At 39.7% G+C, this 24,085-nt stretch overlaps 1 protein-coding gene across 2 annotated transcripts in view; it reads left to right on the top strand.

Moving 5' to 3' along the window:
- The window catches only part of htr4 (5-hydroxytryptamine receptor 4), a 29,884-nt gene extending 5,799 nt beyond the window's left edge, over window positions 1-24,085 (top strand). The window contains exons 2-6 of one of the 2 annotated variants that reach the window (XM_085905382.1): window positions 3,084-3,197; window positions 6,213-6,413; window positions 13,169-13,322; window positions 15,258-15,820; window positions 24,007-24,085. In XM_085905382.1, the coding sequence (XP_085761508.1) occupies window positions 3,084-3,197; window positions 6,213-6,413; window positions 13,169-13,322; window positions 15,258-15,820; window positions 24,007-24,085 (1,111 nt within the window). The remainder of the gene's footprint in view (window positions 1-3,083; window positions 3,198-6,212; window positions 6,414-13,168; window positions 13,323-15,257; window positions 15,821-24,006) is intronic. The other variant, XM_085905383.1, reaches the window with a different exon arrangement.

Below are 24,085 nucleotides of genomic sequence, written 5' to 3'. Positions count from 1 at the left end.
ACCCTGGTTTTACTGTGATTTTAAAGATTAAGCAAAACTAGGTATATTAAATCTATTACCACTGTTTAAAACTCTAACTTTTTCTTAAAACTCTAATCCTAAACTTGACTTCAAACCCCAATTTCAAGGTTAAGGATCAGGATTGGCTCTTGTTTATATCTTTATTTGCCGTTCTAATCTTGTTAAAACCCTTATTTGAAACTATCATCTTTGTTTCAAGCCATCTTGGCATTGGTCCCTAATTTGAAACCCCAATCTTTGTACAAAACCCCACTACACTCCTATTATACTAACAATTCAATGCATTTTCTTAGTGACAGAGTTTCATTGTTATGTGGTTGGAATGAAAATAATCTCCTGCATTAATTCATTTTGACATGGTCTATCATATTTACAAGGCACAAATCTGAAAGTCAAATTTCAGGCAGCCGATGAGCTCTCAAATGTGGTGATGCCCTTTCTTTTACTTTCCTTTCCTCTCCTCTCCTGTCCAATCCTCCCATCTCCTCTCCTCTCCTCTCCTGTCCTATATGCTTCTGACCTGTCCATTATCATTCCAACTCTCTCACGAGCAACACGTGTAGCAAGGTGTCAAACCAAGGATGATGTATGAACAATGAGTGCTCCAGACTACCTTTCATTCCAGCCTTAATTTAAAAACCCTCAACCCTGTATTTGTGTGAAAAACAGCCTTGTAGTCTACTTAAAAATGCTAATCCTGTCTTCAATACTTATTAAAACTCTAATCATGATTTGAATCCTAATTTTTAATCTCAACATTTGTTTCAAATCAAAAATCTTTCTTCAAACCCTCCTTTAGAACCATAACCTTTGTTCAAAGCAGTGACCTTGGCTTGAATCTCTAGTTTGAAATTCTAACCCTTGTTGAAAGCAACGGTTTTTATCCTATTCTAAAATCATAAACCCTGACAAGAAATCTAATGTCATAGCCTAACCTTTTGTTTAAAACCCCTAAACCCGGATTGTACTTGTACCCTACTTTGGAGTGCTAATCCATTTCGGAGTGGTTCCTCAAGTGTTTATGGGGAAATGATAATAACTTACAGTATCACGGCGTGAAAATTATTTCATATTAATCTCACACAAGGTGGTGTTTAACAATGTGGCAGCACAGCACGTTCTCACAGTTGTCAATCACTCTCACTATTCCAACTGAGCTTCATTACAGATCCCCATGGAGGTTTTAAAGATTAGATTCCAATCTTTTAAATTGTGTTCATTGACCTGTGGCGTCGATGAGCCACACAATTCTGACAAAGACAACGGTAATTTTTATGTAGTTATATCTGCCAAACATGGGATGATGTCTACTGTAAGGCTCATATAATTTAAAGGAATGTAATTTCTGGACGATAAACCGCACCAGGCGCACCAGCTAAAATTAGGGGAAAATTCTCTTTTGTTCATATATAAACCACACTGGACTATAAGCCGCAGGTGTTTTAATGTTTAATTTCCATATATAAGAGAAAATGCACAAATCATACAATATAATACAAAGAATGAAAATTATAAAATATCCATAGATAAGATACACTGGACTACAAGCCACAGGGTTAAAAGCTTGAGCAAAAAGTAGCGTCTTATAGTCCAGAAATTACAGTCATTATTTCTAATTCGTCTTTTTAGTTTAAATAAATATAGTTTCTCATAGCAGACCAAGCCTTAAAATCATGTTATTTGCTTGTTTATACGTGATCCATGTTTAAATCCCAAAAGGCCTTTTCACACAATATCCCAAAATTGCAGTTAAGTAAGCAAAATATTACTTTAGAACACACAACCAACTCAAAGACCAGGGGCTAGATGCCACCCACTACACCATTATATGTGGCCCACAAAAGAAAAACGTCAACTTCCATGCTTCTTGCTAAAATCTGTGTTAAAACCTGAAACCAAAATCCTCATTTGAAACCTGAATCCTGCCCCGAAGCCCTACTGTGAGACCCTAGCGCTGACTACGTTGAACCCTTCCACCTTAGTTGAAACCCTGATTGAATACAGTGACTTGCCACTTTACCCTTTTATAATTCATACAATTCCTTCTTTTGTGGACATAAAAGCACAGTTAAAAATCAAATAAAAACAGACAAAAAAAAGCAGGTGGTAGTGCTTTAAGTTGACCTTTAATAACAATCCGTTCTGTTGATTCAGCAACAACAGAAAAGCCCTGACACTGGACATTGTCAAGGGGCAGAGAATTTGTGGCGCTATTGAAATAAATGGATTGCCTCATTCTCAAGTGTTTTTACAAAAACTCGTGGGCAGCAGGAAACAATAAAATCTCGCTTTTGGCATTTGATGTAGCTCCTGTTTGACACGACTAGGTCGGAGGCCCCCGCTCACGCTCTCCGGCGAGGCCGACACTCGACTTTCCAGCCCGAGCGAGCCTCAGCATTGAGCAGCGCCATAAACAGAGCAACAAAAGTGCACCAAACATGACAAACATGACACTTTAATGAGCCTCTTATTGCTGCCACTTCTTTTGAAGTCCATTTTCGAACTGGTTTTATATTGGTTTGACCTGCAGACCTAACTTCAAATGCATCTGAATCATTGTATCTCATCTCTTACACATGAAATTGGTTTATCTTTAAAGCCCTATAACATTGGGTTAAAGTTCAAATAAGGGTTTAACCGTTAAACCCTTATTTGAAACCGTAACCCCTTATTTTTAAAGCCATAACTCTAGTTTCATTACCCAATTTACTTTTGTGACGCCGGCTTGAAGAGTTCCACACTACACTACACTACAATTTCTAATATATCTATTTATTTTACTCATTTTGCCAGCTTGTGAATTTTATATTGCATGCAATATTCATGCAATAGTCTGTCATTGATGGATGTAAGGAGAACCCCGCCTCTGCCAAAAATGATCCAACTTTAAGTCCTTAACCCTCACCTTCATCCTTAATGCAGTCTTATGCAAGACTTGAAAGTCTATTTTCAAATCTATTTTGTAAATTAGTTCTGGGTTTCACACTCACACGCACGCACACGTACGCACACACAGACACACAAAGAGTTAAACTTACCTGTTTGTGTTGTTCTCTTTGCAGCAACAGCATGCCAAAGCGGATATCGCTCATCTGCTTCCTGTCTTTGGTCATGGCGATGAGCATCCTGGGAAACCTACTGGTCATGGTGGCCGTCTGCAAGGACAGGCAACTCAGGTACCACACCGTTTCATTTAGAATGTTTTTTTTTTTTTACCTTGATGATAGCAGCGTCATGCTTTTGGATTGATTTACTTCAACTGAAAATGAGGCCCGAGGTCAAAGTGGATTGGATTATGAACAGTTGAAAGGCCCCTATTTTGGTAGACGGGTGCGGTCTGCATTGAAACAGGCCTAACTTCATTTTGGTACTAGGGCAAGTTTATTCTCGCCTCTTTGGCCAAAAATGCCCGATAGGACTTGACAGCACCTCCTTGACAATAGAGGCACTCAGATTCAGTGTCTCCTGACTTTCTCGGGATCTTGCTGAAGTCAAATGAAGACTGCAAAATATGCATCCGCAAATCCACAAACACAACCACAAAGGTGTCCTGGTGCCAAGTGCACTTATGTTTGAACATGGTGGTTGTGATGGACTATCCGTGATGAGCATAGACGTTCAATAAAAAACGACACCCTTTGGAATTCTGATCGGACGCCTATTCTTCCCTGTCACATCCTACCAGGTGTCACTGTCATTGCCCACATAAGCAGTGACCTCCCTCAGCAAAACAACGGCATCTCCAGAAGGAGTGCTGTCCAACACCCCGTCCGAGACAACTGTTCCCAGGTTTCAATAGTTGTGTTTAGGCCACAGAGGTGACATTGCACATCCCTAGAGCTCGCTTCTGTAGCCCGGAATCACACTGCCAAGGTCCCTGCTTCCGACCGCCACCCAGATCACATTGCATTTGACCGCCTTGGCCTCTGGAAAACATAATCCAATTTTTTCACTTATATTAGAACTCTTTTGAGACATACTTTGTCTGGTTCCTCACCTAGAACCTGTTTGTCATGTGTGATAAAATGACTGCTCATGGAGGGGAAAATGCCTGTAAAAGTTATTGTACTGTCACAAAGAAGAACATTAAAATGAAAGGAATTAACTACATGTATTAATTAGGGCTGCCATTAGTCCCAATACATTTGTCAATGTGATGAGTATTGTGACATTATATCGAAACACTGCACAACACAGAGGCTCCAAATGACCATCTGGCAATCTTTCAAGTAACTTTATATCAGCAGGCTTGTTCTAAAAAAAGCTCACTTGTGAAGTGATCATTTGATGTTGATATTTGTCCAAATTTATGAAACGTCTTACATATTTTTCAAGTCTTTCATAACATGTTAGATTATTATGGCTAGTTAGTGATAAATCATGAGCATGATCAGTGTCATACAAAAATATAATTATTAACAAATATATATTTCAGAGGTATATATAAAACTGGTCGTCTTTTGAATTTGTGTGTGTGTGTTTGTGTGTGCGTGCGTGCGTGCGTGTGTGTGTGTGTGTGTGTGCGTGCGTGTGGGTGGGTGTGTGTGTGTGTGCGCGTGTGTGTGCACATAATATAATAAGATGATTGTCCCATGGGAGAAAACTGTCACCTCCATTTTGTCTTTGTGTCTTAGTTCTTGTTTGGATAGCGGTCACTTCATGTCCTTGTGTGTGTGTGTGTGTGTGTGTGTGTGTGTGTGTGTGTGTGTGTGTGTGTGTGTGCGTTTGTGTGCGTACACATCTGTGTGTGTGAGTGTGTGTGCAAGTTTGGTTTGGGCTTAAAAGCATTAAGTTAGGACAAGGTCAAAAAAAAAAAAAAAAAAAAAAAAAGAGTATGAGTGAGTGTAAGAGTGGGTGTGCATGCTGGCAGGTGTGTGTCACGTGAAGATGAAAGTATGATTTTTGTGCACGTGTGTGTGCTTGCATGTGTGCGTCCGTCCGTGTGTGGTTGAACAAGGAGCATGTACTTCGGCGTCTGGCCTCCCCAGGGGTAGAACAATGACACACCATCTATGTCTCTTCTTCTTCTTGCCTCATTGCCTCTTGGTCCACTGGGAAACACACATACACTTGCACACACACACACCTATCCCCCCCCCCCACACACACACACAGTGCACGTGTAAAAAAAAAGTAATACTGTCGCAAAGTGTCACAAAATAAATGAGACATGCCATGGATGACTGCTGCTAATGAAAAACATCCCTATCATTATAATTTCAGCACAAACATTCTGAGTGTAGCTTTTGCTTTTTTTGGGACTTTTTTATGCCATCATAAAAGAGATGGCAGTGAGCAAAACATTCTAGATACGGATCGTATTTAATTGTTATTATGTTTGTGTGTGTGAGTTTTGCTTTTTATTTAGTTTCAGTTCTTTTTAATACAGTGGTGCCTTGTGATATGAGTTACCCGACTTACGAGTTTATCGAAACGAGTGCCGTCGTTCAGCTTACTATTTGCTTTGACTTGAGATGCAAGTGCTGTGTGTTGGCAGTGAACTCCAGTCAGCTCAGTTTACAATAAACATCACCGTTGCAAATAGTGTATTAAACAAAAAACTTATATTTACTGTCAAACTAATCAACAGTAAGTGAATTTCACCTCGTGAACATAAAATGTGTTCATAGATTAGCCTTGTAGTGTGCTAGCTTAACGCTGATTTTAAATGCAGGTATGTTGTGGTCCAGGAGTGCGCATGAACATTTTAATGTGCTTCTGAGGTGAGTGTAGCCGAGACTGTTGTTTGGTGCTCATTTTTTTCCCCTGACTTGTTGACCTCAAGGATGCACGTAAAGATTTTCAGTACATATGGGTAAAGTCGGGCCCGCAAGCCACATTTGCCCTGTCCGCAATCATTAAAGATAATTTTTATCTTAATAAAAATGAAGAAATGAATCTTTTGAAAAAATATAAAAGAATAATTTAAAGAACCTCACATTAATCTACTCTTCTGTCTTCACAAAAAGCTGCAGTGGGTGAGTAACAAACAAAAAGCTCAATGTGGGCGTGCATTTTGTGAATAGCAGCCTCGTATTTTACGTGACTCAGCATTTCAGCCTACATGAGTCAGGGTTGCATCATTAGAGGGCTCATTTGTTATAAGACCCCTCTGACCTGCTCTGTATTATTAACACTGACCTAAGAATGTTTGGTGTTTAGATGATATTATTTGTGTGCGTCCAACGCAGGAAAATCAAAACCAACTACTTCATTGTATCGCTGGCTTTCGCTGACCTGCTGGTGTCGCTCCTGGTGATGCCGTTCGGTGCCATCGACCTGGTGCACCAGCAGTGGATCTACGGCGAGACCTTCTGTTTGGTGCGCACCTCGCTGGATGTGCTGCTCACCACCGCCTCCATTATGCACTTGTGCTGCATAGCCCTCGACAGGTCAGAACCAAGCTCAAGGCTCGACCACTTAGCAGATTTATACACAAACTACGTGAAATGATGCCCAAAAAAATCCAAAGTAACTTACTGGGCAGTGTTTTTCCATACATTTGTTTAATATTATGCAAATATTCAAATCAAAACTGGCTTCATGCAAAATAATTCAACAGCGGTAATAGAAATAAAAGGCAATTTATACCTAAAGTAACAGAGATCGGCATGTCCGCCTCACGGTTCAGAAGTGCAGGTTGTTCAGATTGTGGCTCCGGGCCTCCCTGTGTGGAGTTTGCATGTTGTCCCCGTGCATGCATGAGTTTCCCCCGGCTACTCCGGTTTCCTCCCGCATTCCAAAAACATGCATGGTAGAATGAGTGTAGTGTGATTGTGAGTGTGAATACTCCTTCGTCAATGTGTACCCTGCGACTGGCTGGCAACCAGTTCAGGGTGTCCTCTACCTACCGCCCGAAGACTGCTAGGTTAGGCTCCAGCATGCTTGCGACCTTCGTGAGGATAAGTGATTTAGATAATGGATCGATCAGTCAAGAACAAAAGAAATTAATGAGTATTTAACGCTCAATGTTCACTATGCCTCACAATGACGTTCCAAGGACACCTGCCGCCCGGCTACAACCACTGTCTGATCCCCTACATCCCCTAGACTCCTTTGACATTACTACTACTGAAGTAAGACAGACCTGAAAACTTATCCAGTGACAGTGGACTTCCCATAGTGACCGGTGCTCAATGACACACTTAGCCATCGGGCATGAGTAACCTCTCACTGCTGAGTGCCTTTGTTCACATTAGTGGCTATTGGGCACAAATGCGAACGACTTATTTTTCAGTCTAGTTATTACATACAGCCCAGTTACTCGGACCTGTTTCCTCACAAGACAGCTGGTGGCTATTTTCTATTTCCACCATCATTCGCTAGCTACACACCAAAAACGCACGCATATTCATCACAATTCACAAAAGACTTGGATGTCATTTGAATTTCCATGTTATGTACAGTATTTTTGTGTTCTTTAGGCTACTGTAATGTGCAGATTTAATACCCTCAACATTAAAATGATTATGGTGTACTCAAAGAAATCAAGTGTATTGTTGCCCAAAGAAATACAATTTTGGGGAAACAAAAAACAAAACAAATAAATATATACACACATACAAATTATTTCCAACACAATTCCTCAAACTGAAAAGTGATATTTCGAGAGGTTGATAAAGCTACTGATTCTTAACGCTTTGACTATTTTGACCCTCAAGAGAACTGAACAGAACGGCTTTCCTTGGTGTAAAAAATGACTTAATACATCATCGTTATCATTTGGAGGAGAATGCTGGTGATGATTTGAGGTCCAGATGGGTCACCATGCAATCTGGCAAGCGGCGGTCCGACGGCCTTTCATGTGACACGTGTCACATGCAACGTCTGTCAGACTCTGTTGGAGCGCTCACTGGGGATGACTTTTTCCTCTTTGAGTGAAATGATGGGATTCAGCGGGAGCAAAGAGGCCCCTTGGTCTTCATTTATGTCATATTTTACCAAATTGTGATGAAAACATGATGAAATACTGTTCCTCTGCGTCACTTCACATTTGCTGCTTTTTTTATTAATCATTGACTGACATAAAAGACAGAAAAAAAAGGCAAAACAAGGGATGAAGACAGGAAATGAACTGTTAATTGAGTTTGACTTGTGAGGTAAGAGGCCTTGACACTAGGGTATATCGTGCAGCTTCCCCTGCATCCCCAGGCCCTTCTGTTCCCAATATATTGAGAATTAATCGGTTTCTATTAGCCCCCCGCTACTGTCATCCTAACATTGTCTCATCTTTCCTCTTGTCGCCATTTTCTTCACTATAATGTGTTTCTCGATAGTCATTCATGACAACTGTCACCTCGCACAATAGCAATAAACGGAATTGTGAGAAATCATCCACAGTCATGGCTCCAGAATAGCATTTTTTACTAGGACCCGAAGCACCGAACTTAAAAATGTACGAGCGGAGGAAGAAGATTTAGGGGCACGCACTGTAGATGTGGCTTGCAAATTATATATTCACATTTCGCTGCATCTACGCGGTATTACAGCCACGTACGTTTCTTATTGGATATTATAGTGACAAAGTGTGAATTTGCACCACTGGTATGAATCTAATTGTTAAGATAGCAGCTATTGAGCGACATGAGCGAGCGAGCTGCCGGTTAATCGTCAGCTCATGTGCATTTGAGTATGACTTGCCCACGGATATGCTGTTTTTTGTCCTGTCATAGCAACATTCTGTTGTCCCGGTTTAGTCTCGGTACTAAAAGTCTTTTCATCCAAAGTGTAGCAACAAAAAAATGTTCATTTAAAAAAAAGTCTGGAGCCTTGACAATAAATTAAGAAATGTAGTATTGTCAATAACTACCACGTTGCAGCTGTGCGACCAGAAAGATCTCTGACATGTAGACTAGCTTACTTTGGCTTCTCCTCTTTGCGTAGCTCATCTTGTGTTTCCTTGCCATTTCCTGACTCACTGGTCATGTTTCCCATCTTCTGAACCGCTGTGATGGGAATCTCCACAACTGTTAAAGGACACAACAGTCGATGATGCAGGCCAGATTCTCCAATTTTAGAGTTTTAGAGCATTGATTTGTCAATGACCTTGAGATTCTAGCTGAGGTCGTCCTTGAGCTACTTGATTTAGCTTAAATCCTTGTCGGCTAGCATCATAGCACCTTCCGAGGCTTTTGACGGGTTTCTCAGAAATGGTGGGAATTGATTTAGTGTTGATGACAAATCGTTGGTTGGACAGGTTACCTGTGGTGATGGAGATGCTTCTTGATTTGAATGGTTTGGTCTTCATTTTGGCCCATGAGATGTTGTTCTGGAGATTCTCTAAAAGGCGTCTGCTGCAAGGTGCTCTTATGGTCAGAGTTGTTAGTATGTCATCCATGAACGCTCTGATTGGTGTTAATTGGACGCCACACATCAGGCGTTTTCGACCCATAATAACCTCCATCGCCATGGTAAACATGAGTTTACCATTACTAATTCCTAGGCTCTGCCACATGGTGGTGAAGTCAGGTGTGATAAAACCAGTATTGCAAGTCCAGGAAATAGTTCTTAACTAGCTTTGTAATGGGCTCTGGTACTCTGAAGAAGGCTGCCCATGGAATGTTGTAAGGAATGGACCCAGAGACATTTTCCAGGTCAAGAAAGACCACAAGCAAATTGCTCTTCTCACTTTTGGCCAACTGGATTTGGTACCAAATCAAGCTGGCATGCTCCAGACATTTTGGTATTTTTGTAGATGCTGCTACACGTGTGCCTGTTTCATGGCGTTGCTTGCGAGTACCTGTCTTTATTTAAAAAATAAATAATAAAAGGCTGCTGAAGGTCTGTTGCTATAAATCCAAACATCATGTTCTCTTTGTTAAGTCTCTTTTTGCCCACAGTTTTCTTTTCCCTTTTCAAGGTAGCATTTAACGTTTTTTTTTTACCTACACTACATTATGTCACATTGAATCATTTTTTATTTTTTTTCTCTTATTTTTTTCCTTTTGATATATATTTTTTTATATTCTTCTTCATCTCCTCTTCCCTTGGTCTTCTTCTGTGCTTATCATTTCTCATTTTTGTTTGTAACAGTAGCTTTCGAATCCTAACTTGAACCTTAGCAGGCTTTACCACACCACAACACCTACCTGCAAGTATTTTCACGGCAGAGGCAATATTTACATATGAATTTTAATACATTTGAAAATAATGCAGTTTACCTTAGACTTGTAATAAACGTGACATGCATATGACATTCACAAGTTGCACTTCTGAAACATATTCAGTTAAAAGGGGGAAAAATACCCATTTTAGTTTATGTAGATGAAGATCGCAGGCACATTCAAGTAAAATAATCCTATTTTTGTTATCGGTATAAAATTTCTTTTTCGAAGATTTTATTTTCAAAGACCCCTTGCAATTTCACCATAGACAATTCAGTGTCTATGGATCCTCGGTTGCGATACGACCTTCTGGAACCAAATTGTCAGATGGGCCGGAGCACCCAGCTTGGCAAACAGCAAGACTTGTGCCTGCACTTTTATCAAAATACTCTGGTATTCCTGTCTACTAAAATATAGCCCATGTGGTTGAGATTAGATTTTCATACGCGTAGATGTGGTCAAAATGGTTGTAGTTCACATTTGATCCAGGTGTGATCCGCATTTTGTTTACACGGTGGCCAGATGTAATCTTTAAATAGTTTACATGTGTTCCCAATGTGAGCCCCATCTAGTCTACATGTGGTCCAGATTTGCTTTTCATGTAGTGTAGATGAGCTTTACATACAGTTTAGTATAGACCTGATGTGGATGAGGTGTGATGATCACAACTGACGTATTTGCCTTGATTTGCTGTGATTTGTGTCTAAATGTGATATTCACCCAATCTATATTTTGTCCCTGATTGTTGATACTTTTGTGAGTTGGCTACTCATCACTGGTTTTTCCTGTCACAGCATGGAGAGCTTTTTAAAGGAAGTCATGGAAAGCGAGACGAGACGCATTAAATCAGCTCGTTTACAGCAGCTTTCACAATCAGGCACAAAAGAATAGAGCGATTAGAGAATCTTCTCTTGTTCTACGGAGGCGTTGGGAAGGCAAGAAGATAATGAGAGGGGAAACGGAGAAGAGAGCAGAACAAGACAAGTGAACAGCTGCACATACAAAACCTCTCTTTCATTCCCAAAAAGACCATTGGAGGAATGAGGGAATACATGAAGACGGATACTAAGGAACAAAAGAACAGAATAAAAACCATGCCAAATGCTCAAATATCATAAATCATAACATAACAAATCCATTTTGTTTTTCCTTCTGCTTTTTGGATGCACTACGACTAATTTCTGCAGCATTGTTGACATGGTTGTTTTACCGCAAAATCAACTTGAATGAAAACTTAAACTTTACTGATTGGGTCACCAATCGTTGTGAAAATGAGAGATACTTCTTGGGGGTTGATTGATGTGAAGTTTCAATCAGCTTACCGTGCGTGTCTTTGAAATGTGAGAGGAAACCCGACCACCCGGAGGAAAACCATGTAGGCACGGGGAGAACATGCAAACTTCACACAGGTAAGCCGGAATCGAACCCACCACCTCTGCACTGTGAGGTGGACGTGCTAAGAAGTTTCATTGTGCCACCGCCTTCTATGATGAGATAACAATGAATGAGATTTAAATACAATCTAAATCTGAAAACATTGATGTTTGCAATTTTGTACATTAGAATTAGTATTTCTCAGCTGTATGTTGTGTATGACCAAAACTAGAAATTAACTAAAAATAATGTATCTCCAAATTGTGTGAAATGTCTTTTTATGCCAAGTAAAATAATAAAATAACAAAATTGTCCACGCATGTAATAAAACAGCCATGTCTTGGCTGCCAGTGTGCGACCGGTGCACCACATTTAAAATGAACGAATCCACTTTGACTTGCCATGATTGAAGTAAGTTGTGATCACTCCCACAGCAGTGCAGACCTTCCTCTCTCGGGTCCCCTGGTCTGTACTCATCTGAGAAATTAGCAGTAACGAGGGTCTTAGAATTGTTGTTTTTGCTAAGGATATTTTTTATCTTCTCCTGTCCATGTGAGATAAACCAGAAGTCCTTGGAGGATAAAATCACTTGAATTCTACAAATGCATTAAAGTTCAGGTGCATGGATGCAACCTTGAAGCCTCCCTGAGCATAGGCTATTCCTGACTAACCTTTTTGATAGGATATTACACACAGTTGAACAGCAACATTTAAAGCAACAGGACCCAAGTCGTTCGAGTTTTATGCTTCAGACTTGAATATTCAAGTAATGTCTAAAAAAATAAAATAAAAAAATACCACAAGTGGATATTCAACGAGGCCAAGAAATGTAAGTTTAAAGCTTGAAAGAATGCAAACAGAAATAAAACTATACATACATAGTAGCTTTCTATCATGTATTAGAAAATGGGCAAATCTATGGTCATTGAAAACTGTCATCAGGGAAAACGTCTTTGTCTTTTTCATTTTATTATCACACTAATATTTTGGAAGTGAAGTCCGCGAGCTTGAAAGTGACGTCGGCAATACTTGGTATGTGAGTTAGGAAAATCGAATTCAATTGATACAGTGCTGTCCTATCCTATGTGGGAAAATAAGCACCTTTCGATTGTTCTTTAACCTGATGACGTCATTCAAAAAGGTGACAGAAAGTGGCCTAAATGTTAGAACCTTTGATTTTCCAAAGAGGCCCCAGGTCTAACCCTGCTCGATTTTTTACATGACCTACATGTAGTCCGGATGGAATCCACTTTGAGTCTACATGTTAAGAGACACGCAAGTGACGCGTTAAACTCGCCGAATGACAAACTCAGACACAGCGCTGTCATTATGTTTCCAATCAATGCTAATCAATAGTCACACATAAACAGGAAGTGGCGTTCGTGCAAATATGGACTTGAAAATCGATAAATGGGGGCTGACATTGCATCAGACAACACAATCCTTAATGGAAGCAAATGTTCAATGGTGACTCAGTCTGCATTAGGGACAGTTAAGGCAACGCCTCGTCACATTCATTATTGTTTTGCAAATATCTTGTTTGAATAAATGTGTCTGAACTTTAATTTGCTTTGTTGTTTGCTTTCTGTTTTTTTTACAATGAATGCTTACACTTTTTGAGATTATATCACTTTGTGAGGTATTTAACAAGATCAAGTGTTTGCGTCCAGGTACTATGCCATCTGCTGCCAGCCTCTGGTGTACCGCAACAAAATGACACCCATGCGCGTGGCCCTGATGATCGGTGGCTGCTGGGTGATCCCCACTTTCATCTCCTTCCTGCCCATCATGCAAGGATGGAACACCATCGGCATTGACCATGTGGTGAGTGTCTTCATCTTATCACAATCCAACTGTCCTTGAAAAAAAAATCATACAATTGCAAATATTTGCTAAAATGTCTGTCAGTTTTGCAAGTTCCCATTATGACTTTAGCTTGATCACTTTGATGTAGCGAGATGAATTTTGGTGATGAAAAAAAAATGTCATCATCAGGGTTGCTGTTTATTTATTTATTCATCTATCCATTCATTTATGTATGTGTTTATTTATTTATTTCAGGAAAAAAAGAACGATAATAACGTTTTTGTACATCTTCCGACAACTTAAAAGAAATTGGACATTTGTTGTTTGTCTCATAAAATATATCTATTTATTTATTTATTTATTTGTTTTATTTACTCGCTTGAACACCAATTCATTCATAATAAAAGTAATTTGATTTCCCATTACTTTTCCCACACAATTAGGATTTAATTTTCATAAACACAATGGTACTAAATTCTCAGAAATAATGTATTTCTCTTTGAAAAAAAATCAATTATGATTGCAGTTTTTTTTTTTTCCAGGAAAGAATATGTGTCATACTTTGTGAGGCGAATTGATAGTGGCTGGTGTTCTCACTGCAATGACCAGCCCTCCCCCTTTTTGTTGTGGGTTGTTTAAGGATCATCTCAGCAAAGTGCTCACGTAACAGACATGGAAAGTTTTGTTAGCAGGTTTTGATAAAAGTGCGTCTTATGTGTTGAAAAAAATAATTGATCTTTGAATTTAGCTCATAATTAATGACAGCCAAATGATGAGTGTTTTGTTTTCATTCATAAAATGAGTTTGTTTCCTTGTAAGTTTATGTCATTGAAAAAAAATCATTATTCTAATGTGATTTCATTATAAGATATACCCTCGAAAGGTAATAACGTTCAGCTAAGAAATAATAAGTAGAATAGACAACACAGATGCTAGAGATGCTTTTGAATTAACTCATTGACACCCCTTGAGGCAACTACCAAAACTTCATGTTGAGTTATTGCCCAATAGCAACCCAAACATTGAATTAATCCTTCCGCTCTTTAGTTACAAAATAGTCTCCAAAAAAACATTTAAGGAATTTTTTTTGCATTTGATAGCATTTGTTGCTTGAATAAAATTGAAAGGCAGGCATCATCTTGTCAGGCCAGCGAGCAAGCTACTCCCCAGCCTCTGTTAACCTCGCTCGCCCTCGGTTGCCCTTGCTCGGTGACCCGGTTCGCGGTCCAATTTGGCACCCTGCACACACACACACACACACACACACACACACACACACACACACACACGCACGCACACACACACACACACACACACACACACACACACACACACTCACACTCACACACAAAGAGCAGTTTAGTCTGGTTAGGAACTTTATTTCTCTCTGAGGGTCCAATTAAAAGTGCTGAGGTCTGACAGCGACTCGTTTCTGGAGGAATTCCACAGCTAGATGGTCTCTTACTTTGCCTTGCATTCATTTGCATTGCTATCAATGATGTTTTGTTGGCAAAGCACCTTGATCAGATGCATTAAATGGACATACATGAAGTTGAATAAAGTTGCTTGACAACTGAGTGAATTTTTAGCATTTTAGATTACGGATTTACATTATGATTATTAAGTAGCTACAGAAATTGTGTTTTTTGGCATTTAGACTTGGATGTTGGATCATATTGGTTCGTTAGGGTTAGAGCAACGCTGGCGTCTGGACTGTTGACTGCCGCTTCTGTCCCGGACCATGTCAACATTTCTCAAAAACTTTTTATTCATCACATTCTATTATGTAATTATTGTGTTTTTCAACGATGCAATATTATAGAGTGCTACTTTTATTATTGATGCCAAAAATGTTTTGTCATACCTTGGACGATAAATCACAAGCTGCTTCAGCCATTTTATTTATTTTTATTTCCATCGTCCCACTAAGCGTTGTGTGTTGCGTGCGCGCAGATCGACGAACGTCGTCACACGGAAGGCAGCAACTCCACGACGTGCGTGTTCCTGGTGAACAAGCCATACGCGGTGACATGCTCAGTGGTGGCCTTCTACATCCCGCTGGCGTTGATGGTGCTGGCCTACCAGCGGATCTACGTGACGGCACGGGCGCACGCCCTCCAGATCGGCGCGTTGCGGCGGGCGGGCGGCGCCTCGTCGGACTCAGCTGACCAGCAGCGCAACCACCACATGCGTGTAGAGACCAAGGCGGCCAAGACGCTGTGCGTCATCATGGGCTGCTTCTGCCTGTGCTGGGCCCCCTTCTTCATCACCAATGTGGTGGACCCCTTCATTGGCTACACAGTGCCCGACCAGTTGTGGGCGGCCTGCCTGTGGCTGGGCTACATCAACTCCATGCTTAACCCCATCCTCTACGCCTTCCTCAACAAGTCCTTCCGCCGTGCCTTCCTCAGCATCCTGTGTTGCGGGCGCAAACACTACCGACGACCTTCCGTGCTGGTGGGCCCGCGCGCGCCCTGCGCCGCTGCGCGCATCAATGGGTCCACGCATGTGCTCAAGTAAGTGCCACTCTGCCGCCGATACGTGAAAAGCCCCACAGAGGGGCCGATTGCTGAGATTGCATTGACAAAATCTACAATGCTAAAAAAAATATTGCCATACTTTGAAGGTATTAAGGGATTCGATTCAAGGTTTTGGTGTAAAGAACTGATTGTTAAAGTCTTAGTTTTAAGGACTTGGATTTACATTTTATTGGTTTTAAAGATAAGTTCAAGGCCTCAGATTCAAGGTCTTAGCTTTAAGGCTTTGGATTTAAGGTGTTAGATTTAAGGACTGAATTTGGGATTTCAGTCTGAGTTCAGGCCCGACGCCTAATTCACACCGGGTGCGGAATGGCTGCGTTGCGGTCTTCTCTGGAGTGCAGCAAGGAATAGAAAGTACTGGAGTCGACGAGTCCTTTCACACTGGATGCGGCGCATCAGCGTAACGTTGCCGCCGTTCACGTGCCTTCAATGTGAACGAAAGGATGGCTATTGTTTACAAGTAGCTCTCTTTTACATGATTGTTATCACATGAATGGATAGTCTTGGATTTAAGGTCTTACTTTTAAGGACATGAATTTTAAATATTGGATGTTTTGGGATTTTTGGAGTCTAAATAACGAAAAACTCTCATTTACTTCCTTGGTTTCATGTCAGAAAACTGTTCTTCTTGTTCCAACTTTCTTCAGACATTCCTCACTGATCAGTCGATGACCCCACAAGATTGTTTTTTATCTTTTATTGTGAAATCTCTTGCAGGAAATCTGTGGTGGTCTTGATTTAAAATGTTGGACCTTCTATGAACATTATTTGGATGTGTTTAGCTACAGAATGCATGTGTGGCCTTTTTTTTTTTTTTTTTTTTTTGTCTCCGGCAATGTTTAGAGCATGTGCATGTGTATGTGTGGGTAACAATGTCTTGCAGACATAAACAAAAGCAAAGAGAGAAAAATTCTAACAGGAAATGTTGCTCTCGGCTGCCAACCGCAACAAGCCATGCACACACAAACACACGCACGCAGACTAATGCACACACACACACACACACACACACACACACACACACACACACACACACACACACGCACACACACACACACACACACATACGTCGCTAATATGCATACCATACCGCAGGCATTCTGCCGCATACTTCAATGCCCTAAAATGATGAGAAGGAACAACTTTTTGATACCTTCATTTGAACTTGAAGGGATTTTTGTTGTCAAAGTTCATCCTCGGTGTTTCTCCACGAGTTTTGATCTAATATCTAATTGCTCGACTGTATGTATCAATTTTAACCTTGTTTTTCACCCTCCCTCTTTTATCCTCCTTTCTTCCTTGGTCCTTTTCTTTCTTTTCCTTTCCATCGGTTCTCATTTCCCTTTGTTTCTCTTCTCCATTTGCAACTTTCTATCCATCCTCTTTACTTCCTTCTCTCACCCCTCCCTGCAACCTATCTCAAACTATTTATTATTCTTCCTACACCTCCTTCCCTATTTATATATATTTATCATATTTTGCCCTATCAATCCATATTTCCATTCCCTTCCTTATTTGTCTGACAATATTCTTTTTTCACACCTTACCTCTTTTCTTCCCCATTTGAGTTCGCTCACTTCCATTATCCTCTCCCTCTATCCTTCTCCGTCCTTTGTTCCACCCCTCCTCCTCCCATCCATACCCACTCATTATTCCTTTTTCACTACCTGCTTCACCTGTTTTTATGTCTATATTTTATATTTACTTCCACTTCACTTCCTTTGCTCATCCTTTTTTTTCTTTTTTTGTCTCAAAACCTATTGTGACTTTCTTTTGGGTTTCTTTTGGTTCCCCCCCACCTTTTTCTGCTTTGCATACCATCTGCCCATTTCATTTCCATCTACTCTGTCGCCATCCTTTCATTTGATCATCTCATACATTGCACGTTAACTTGCGTTTTCTATTCTCTTGCATTCTTTTTCATTTCTTCCCCAAATTAACCCTTTCTTCACATCCCTCTGTTTCATCTTCCTCCCTTCTCTTTGTCCTCCTCTTCTCCTCCTCGTCCTCCCTGCTCGTGTCTCCAGCAGCTGCTCCTCTGCCTCCAAACTGCTGCTCTGGTTGTGCAACACCAGGCCAGTGCCTGTCTAGCCACTCTTAAGCCTCACCTGCAGGCACGCTCTCTCGCTCTCGCTCGCTCGCTCGCTCAAGTGAGTTTGGCGCACTCACACGCACACGCATCTCTTTGACATCAATTACGGAAGGATTCAAATCTGAGTGAATTCAACTTTACCCATTGCAACTTCATGGCAATTCTTGCAGGAGATCCAAATCAAAGTCCTTTGCTTCCAAATGATAGTCACCAAAATATATATATTTTTAAATCATATTTGGAGGCAAAACAAATAATTATTATTCTCGGATATGTAATTCCTCAAGGGTTTAGAATTATTTTAATCTTATTTAATAGTTTGCACATTTCTTTTAAATCTAATTCCCTCGAGGGGCATCAATTTGTATTTTTTTAATTCTGAAAAATTAAATGAATATGTATTTTTGTATATATTTTGTTTATCATGCTAATATTCCATATTATTTCAAATGAGAAAATATTCAGTATGGAACTTTGAATCTCTCAATGTGAATACTTTAATTTGTTTAAATATTCTTCAAAGTTCAGTTCATATCTTTTATCAAAGAGACTATTTTCTTATTCATTTGTGTTATGTTTTGATTATCATGCTAATTTTTCACATTATTTATATTTAGAAAATATTCAGTATGTAACTTTTAATCTCTCAATGTGAATACTTTAATTAGTTTAAATATTCTTCTAAATTCAGTTAATATATTTTATCAAAGAGACTAACTATTTTCTTTTTATTTATTTATTTGTGTTACGTTTTGTTTATTGTGCTAATTTTAATCCCTCACATGGAGAAGAACATTTTCTTACTCATACTCATTTTGATTGTAATTTAATGAATTAGGATGGATGGATAAGATCCCTGATGGTCCAGTGGTTAGGATGCGGAGCTTTCACCGCCCGTGGCCTGTCTAGTCTCGAGGCATACATTTATTCAAATACTTGCTAATTCCTTGTACTCCTTTTAATCCTCCAATGCAATACTGTACAGCGTTTTTGCTGGCTCAAATTGAAGCAGAGTCGCTACCAACCTCACAATGAGCCATATGATGTGCATATATTGTATGAACTGACTCACTTTTTTTTTTTTTTTTTTACAGGCACAGTGAAAAACACAGTTCTTTCTAAAACTATCCATCTAAACTATATTATTTAAGTTTTAGATATAAAGTGGAAAAAAATCATTTGAAAAAATAATTTGGGCACGTTCAGAAATACTATCCTCTGTGAGTGGGCACATTTGGAAAGAAGAGTGCGCTCCGCTCCCATTCATTTCCAATCGCAGCCAGCACTAGTGCACTGTGTCTGCAGTCGGAGCGCCACTGGCACTCCTTTTTTGGGTGCACTCTGAATTTTCTTCAGTGATTGCTTCAGGTCTTTCTGGCGCATTTCTACGTATATACTAGCGCCTCCATAGTAACAAAATACGCAGCTGCCAAATCACTTGCACACCTGGAGTTTTGCGTTGGGTTGAATGATATCAATTGCTGTGATTGGTGGCGGCACAAAATTAGTTGGCCTCGCAATTTTGAACACAGAATAGACCCTGCTGTAGTTATAGTTTCGTATTTGCATAAACTTTATAATAATTTCATATTTAACTGGTTTGAAAACTGTTTAGTTTACTCATTTCAATACCACAAAAACAAGAGAGGGTATTGTTTAAATATTTGTGAATAATTGTACTAATTTTAATCCCACAATGAAACTCTTAGATGTATTTTTTTGCGATTTATTTATTGTATTCATTTAACCTCTTCAAGGAAATAAATGAACATTTTCTTTTTTTATCATTATTATTAATTATACTATAGTTACTCATTTTAATGATACAAGGAGAATACTGATGTGTCTATTAATCACATGAGAAAGAAAATTCGATAAATTAGCGAGCGGGCGAGTGGTGCATTTTTTTTCTTGCTCATCAGTTTGTTGTGACTTTTGAGTCCAAAGAAAGGACAATAATTGTGCACAAAGACAAGCTAAGTGTGATTAATGTATGTGTCACAGTTGCTTTTTGCTGACCCCACAGGGCTTCTAAGTACTTAGTGGTGATAAACCAACTGATACAATTGCCTTGTTCTGAATGCCTTTTATTTATCCCATTACCCATGGGCAAAATGTCTCCCATTGAGTTAGAATTTTTGATTTTTGATTTTTTTTTTTATGAAGGGGATTATGCTGTGAGAACAAAAGTATAAAGATGCAGCTGTTAATGGTTAACTTTATCAATCAATAGTCCTTCATCGGGTTAGTAATTGTGTCAGTGTAAATTGGGATTCGGCATTTAGGTAAATTTGGGCTGGGGTAAATTAACATTGCAAGACAAAAAAAGTTTTCATTTGTGTTTCTATTGGGCAGTTATGACAAACATCGCTCTCTTTTCAAATGTGGGCCTTGACCAACAGTCAGGCTGCAAAAGCACACTCATATTTGAGTTGTACAATCATAAAATGTCATGTCAGAGTATTCCTTTAAAAACATGGTCTAACATTAGTTGAGCTGACATGTTAGTTCGGGGCATCTCTGGTTCTTAAAACTGATTACAGTGGTGCCTTGAGATACGAGCATCTTAATTTATGAGCTTTCTACAAATGTTTTGATATGAGCTGGCAGTGAATGCAACTCAACTCGCTTCACTAGGTCAAGTCTTCAAAGAAGAGGTTTTAAACTGTTCATTAGACATTTACTGTCTCGCTAAATATAGCAGCATCCTTTTAGCTCACTTTTCTATTGCTAACAATAATTAGCAAATGAACTGAACCCCCTACGATGCAGCAACACATGTAGACAGCATGTGTCGTATTCTTTGTGTGCCTGGAATGTGAAGGAATTGACAATAAAGCGGACTTTGACTTTTTTTTTTTACTTTTATCTTCTGTCAAGAAAGACAGTATATACAGATACGTATAGGGCGGCAAAAACATACCAGTCTCTATTTCCAATTTGCTTCTCCAGGCTCCTCTATGAAATTGTCACAGTCACCGTTTTTTTTGTCACTTTGACATTTTCTTCCATCTCTCCGATGTCCTGATGGGCTCAAAATGTAGGGTTTAATAATGCCTAATTTTGTCAGGTCTTGTGTTTCAAAATCCTCTTTTTACTCAAACCTCAAAATATTGCTCGCCATTGAATGTATTTTAGCTTCCAATGAGTTCGGAAACACTCGGAATGCCTATTTAAAACCTAGTTCATAAGCCAACTGTGGGTGACAACTAGCAGGAGGTGATGTGTGTGTTTTACAAAACATATTAAAACTGACAATATGAATTTTAACAGACCCTAAAATAATCTTTGAAATCTGACCTTTAAGTGTATGAAAGAAAATACTGTAAATGCTCTTAAATAAGGATTCTAATATTTGTATTTCACATCAATTAAATCAAAATGCTCTGACATAAATGCCTAAACTACACATGAAATGCAAATGTTTTGTATTCACTTAAATGACAGTGAACTGTATTTAAAAAATGTACTTTACAAATGTATTTCATCCATTCCATGTACATTTAAGTTTTGATTCAATAGATTTGTGCTGATTGTAGATCCCAACTAATGTACGGTTGTTGACGTGTGTCTGTCTACAAAGAGTTTCTTTGCTCATTTGTTTGATGAAGAATAACCGTGTGTGCACACGTGCAAGAATCAATTTGTTTTCCCCACGACCCTCTGGTGCAGATGGCAGCGCCATTTTCAGAGCTATAAGTGAGTGCCCTTGGTCATAGCTCTTTGAATGGTACTGCAGTATGCACACAGCTGAGCGGCCGCGTGTCCAAATCCTACCCCACACGCCCACGCCACAGGACGATGAAGAGATTTGACGAAGACGGATTTCATTCGACGCTTCAGTGTGTGCGTGTGTGTGTGCGCGCGTGTGTGTTCACTTGTGCATTCGTGTCGATAAAAGTCCTGCATTTTTGTAATCTAAACTGTGTCAAGATAGTTCACCAAAGTTTAATTATCTTAGCCCTTGAGGTCTGTATATAGTACATCAACTAGAAATTACTGTGGCCTTTAAGGAACAAATGACCCTGTTGACCTTTTTCTCTGCAATCTGGATGCTATGCTGTCTTAGCATCTGATTTGTTTTTGACCAGAGTGTGCAGCGTATTGATGTCAAATATCGTGCAATTTTAATTGAAAAGGTTATTGTGTGGATGTGTGCTCCCCCTGGCTGGTTTATGAAGGGTAAATGGCACCAAGGATCACATTTAATGACACAAATGGTTCTTTTTTTTTGAGGAGCGCTTGTTGCCGGGGGCAACGCTGAAGCTTAGCTGCAATGTGATTGCAAGAAAAGCAGTTCAGCTCAGCTCCTGGAGCTTTCTGCTCTGTTTGCATCGTCTGTGATGCTGCAGATACAGTTCCATGTTCATTTCCACATCCTGTCTTGTAATTGAAGATTGCCAATGTCAAAATATGTACATTTCTTCTAAACTAGCAAGCTGCCCAGTTCCTTCACGTAACGCTTTGAAAATTCAACCCCTAAAGTCGGTTTGATTGAAATGAGTTTTGGGTTGGTGTGTCAAAAAGGGAAGAAATGCCATTTCGGTGAGACATTTTAACCTGAATCACTGTTTGCCCCTGATTTCATTTGAAATTCACTTTCACTCGGGGTCATGAGATTTAGTCGGCTTCTCTCATGAGTAGACCCACAAAAAGTCTCCAAACCTTCAAAGACTGACTCCTCCAACAGATTTTGGTTGTGAGTGCTAACATAATAGCAAAATTCAGATTTTCATACAAATTCTAGAGACTGATATGACCAAAAAGGCCTTTAACTGGTTGAGGTTTATTTTCAGCACGGGCCCTTTTAGGTAACATCTGGGAATAATTGTTGTTTATTAAAGATTTAGTCAACGGGAATGTGATTGTTGCCATGACGACAAATCAAATATACGAGGAGTGCACATTTGACATTTGTTTACTTAAACTTCAAAGGAACAATTTAGGGTGTTGACCTGATGATGCCTCATTGGACACCGTCATGGCTGTTGAGCACAAGCGCACACACACGCATGCACACACATACACGCACACGTTCAGAATCTCTCCTGAAAGCAATTAGTGGTGTAATGGTGCGCCACGGCTGTCAGTCGTTCGAAAGAATGAATCTCTAATCTACTGTGAGATGCTCAACACACACAAACACACACGCACGTACAGAAGCATGCACATATATACACACACACATCCAAATCCACTAACACACTCATTTAAGTAGTAGACAGTAAAAGTTTTTCCTCTGTTGTTCCTCATTAAATCTATTGCGTGATGCGTTCATGGTGTTCCATGGTTGTAGGAATAGCAAGATCGCAGTCATCATCATCTCTCTGTTGGTTTTCTGCCCGACTACACACAGATTGGCTTCTTGGCTTTACGGTGCTGCTAATGAGATTTGGATTTCCCATAACGATTTGTGACATTTACCGGTGCCAGTGTGTATGGGGAGAGATTTGTGTCAAAATTACCCACACAAATAGGTCTGCAATTTTCACACGTTTTTCAGATCCACAAATTTATTCCTGATTTCCTGGTGTGTTTTTTTGATCCACAAATAAACCCGGGATTTTCAATTTTTTTTCAAATCCACAAACATATTCTTGATTTTCATGTGTGTTTTCAATTCACAAATACATCGCCTCCCCATAGACGTGACGGCAAAATGGACCACCATGACATTACCTTTACCGCAAACGAGCAGGATTGCAAAGTAGTAAGAAGTAGTAAGGCTACCTAGTAGGTAGATTTCGGTGAGTGAGTGAGTGAGGGACTGACCAACTGTTATTTTGTGAGTTAGTTACTCCTTCGGTTAGGTTCGGTTATGTTACTGCAGTTTTTTTGTTCCCATTCCTGTCAGCTTGATTTACTGTAATTGTCAGCCAGTGACTCTATTGACCAACTCTTTGTGAACAAAGGACTTTGATTTGGATCAAGAAGGAGCATTGCATGTAGTGGAGCCCTAGGGCACTCCCTCAACTTCACAAGCCACTGTATGATTTGGATTTGGGATGAAGAAACCTGTTTCATGTCCCTCTTTTACATGTTGTGCCTTCTTTTATGTGCTGCGTGTTAGGTATTTGGTGCTTCAAAATGGGAACCATGTGGCACAGGAGAAGGAAAAGCTGCACGACCACGCAGAGTCCTGCTTGTGA

This window comes from Syngnathus leptorhynchus, chromosome 2 (genome assembly GCF_054491065.1).
Source record: "Syngnathus leptorhynchus isolate UIUO chromosome 2, UIUO_Slep, whole genome shotgun sequence".
Classification (NCBI taxonomy): domain Eukaryota; kingdom Metazoa; phylum Chordata; class Actinopteri; order Syngnathiformes; family Syngnathidae; genus Syngnathus; species Syngnathus leptorhynchus.
The sequence above is the reverse complement of the archived record's forward strand: the minus strand, read 5'-3'. Positions and strand labels throughout refer to the sequence as shown.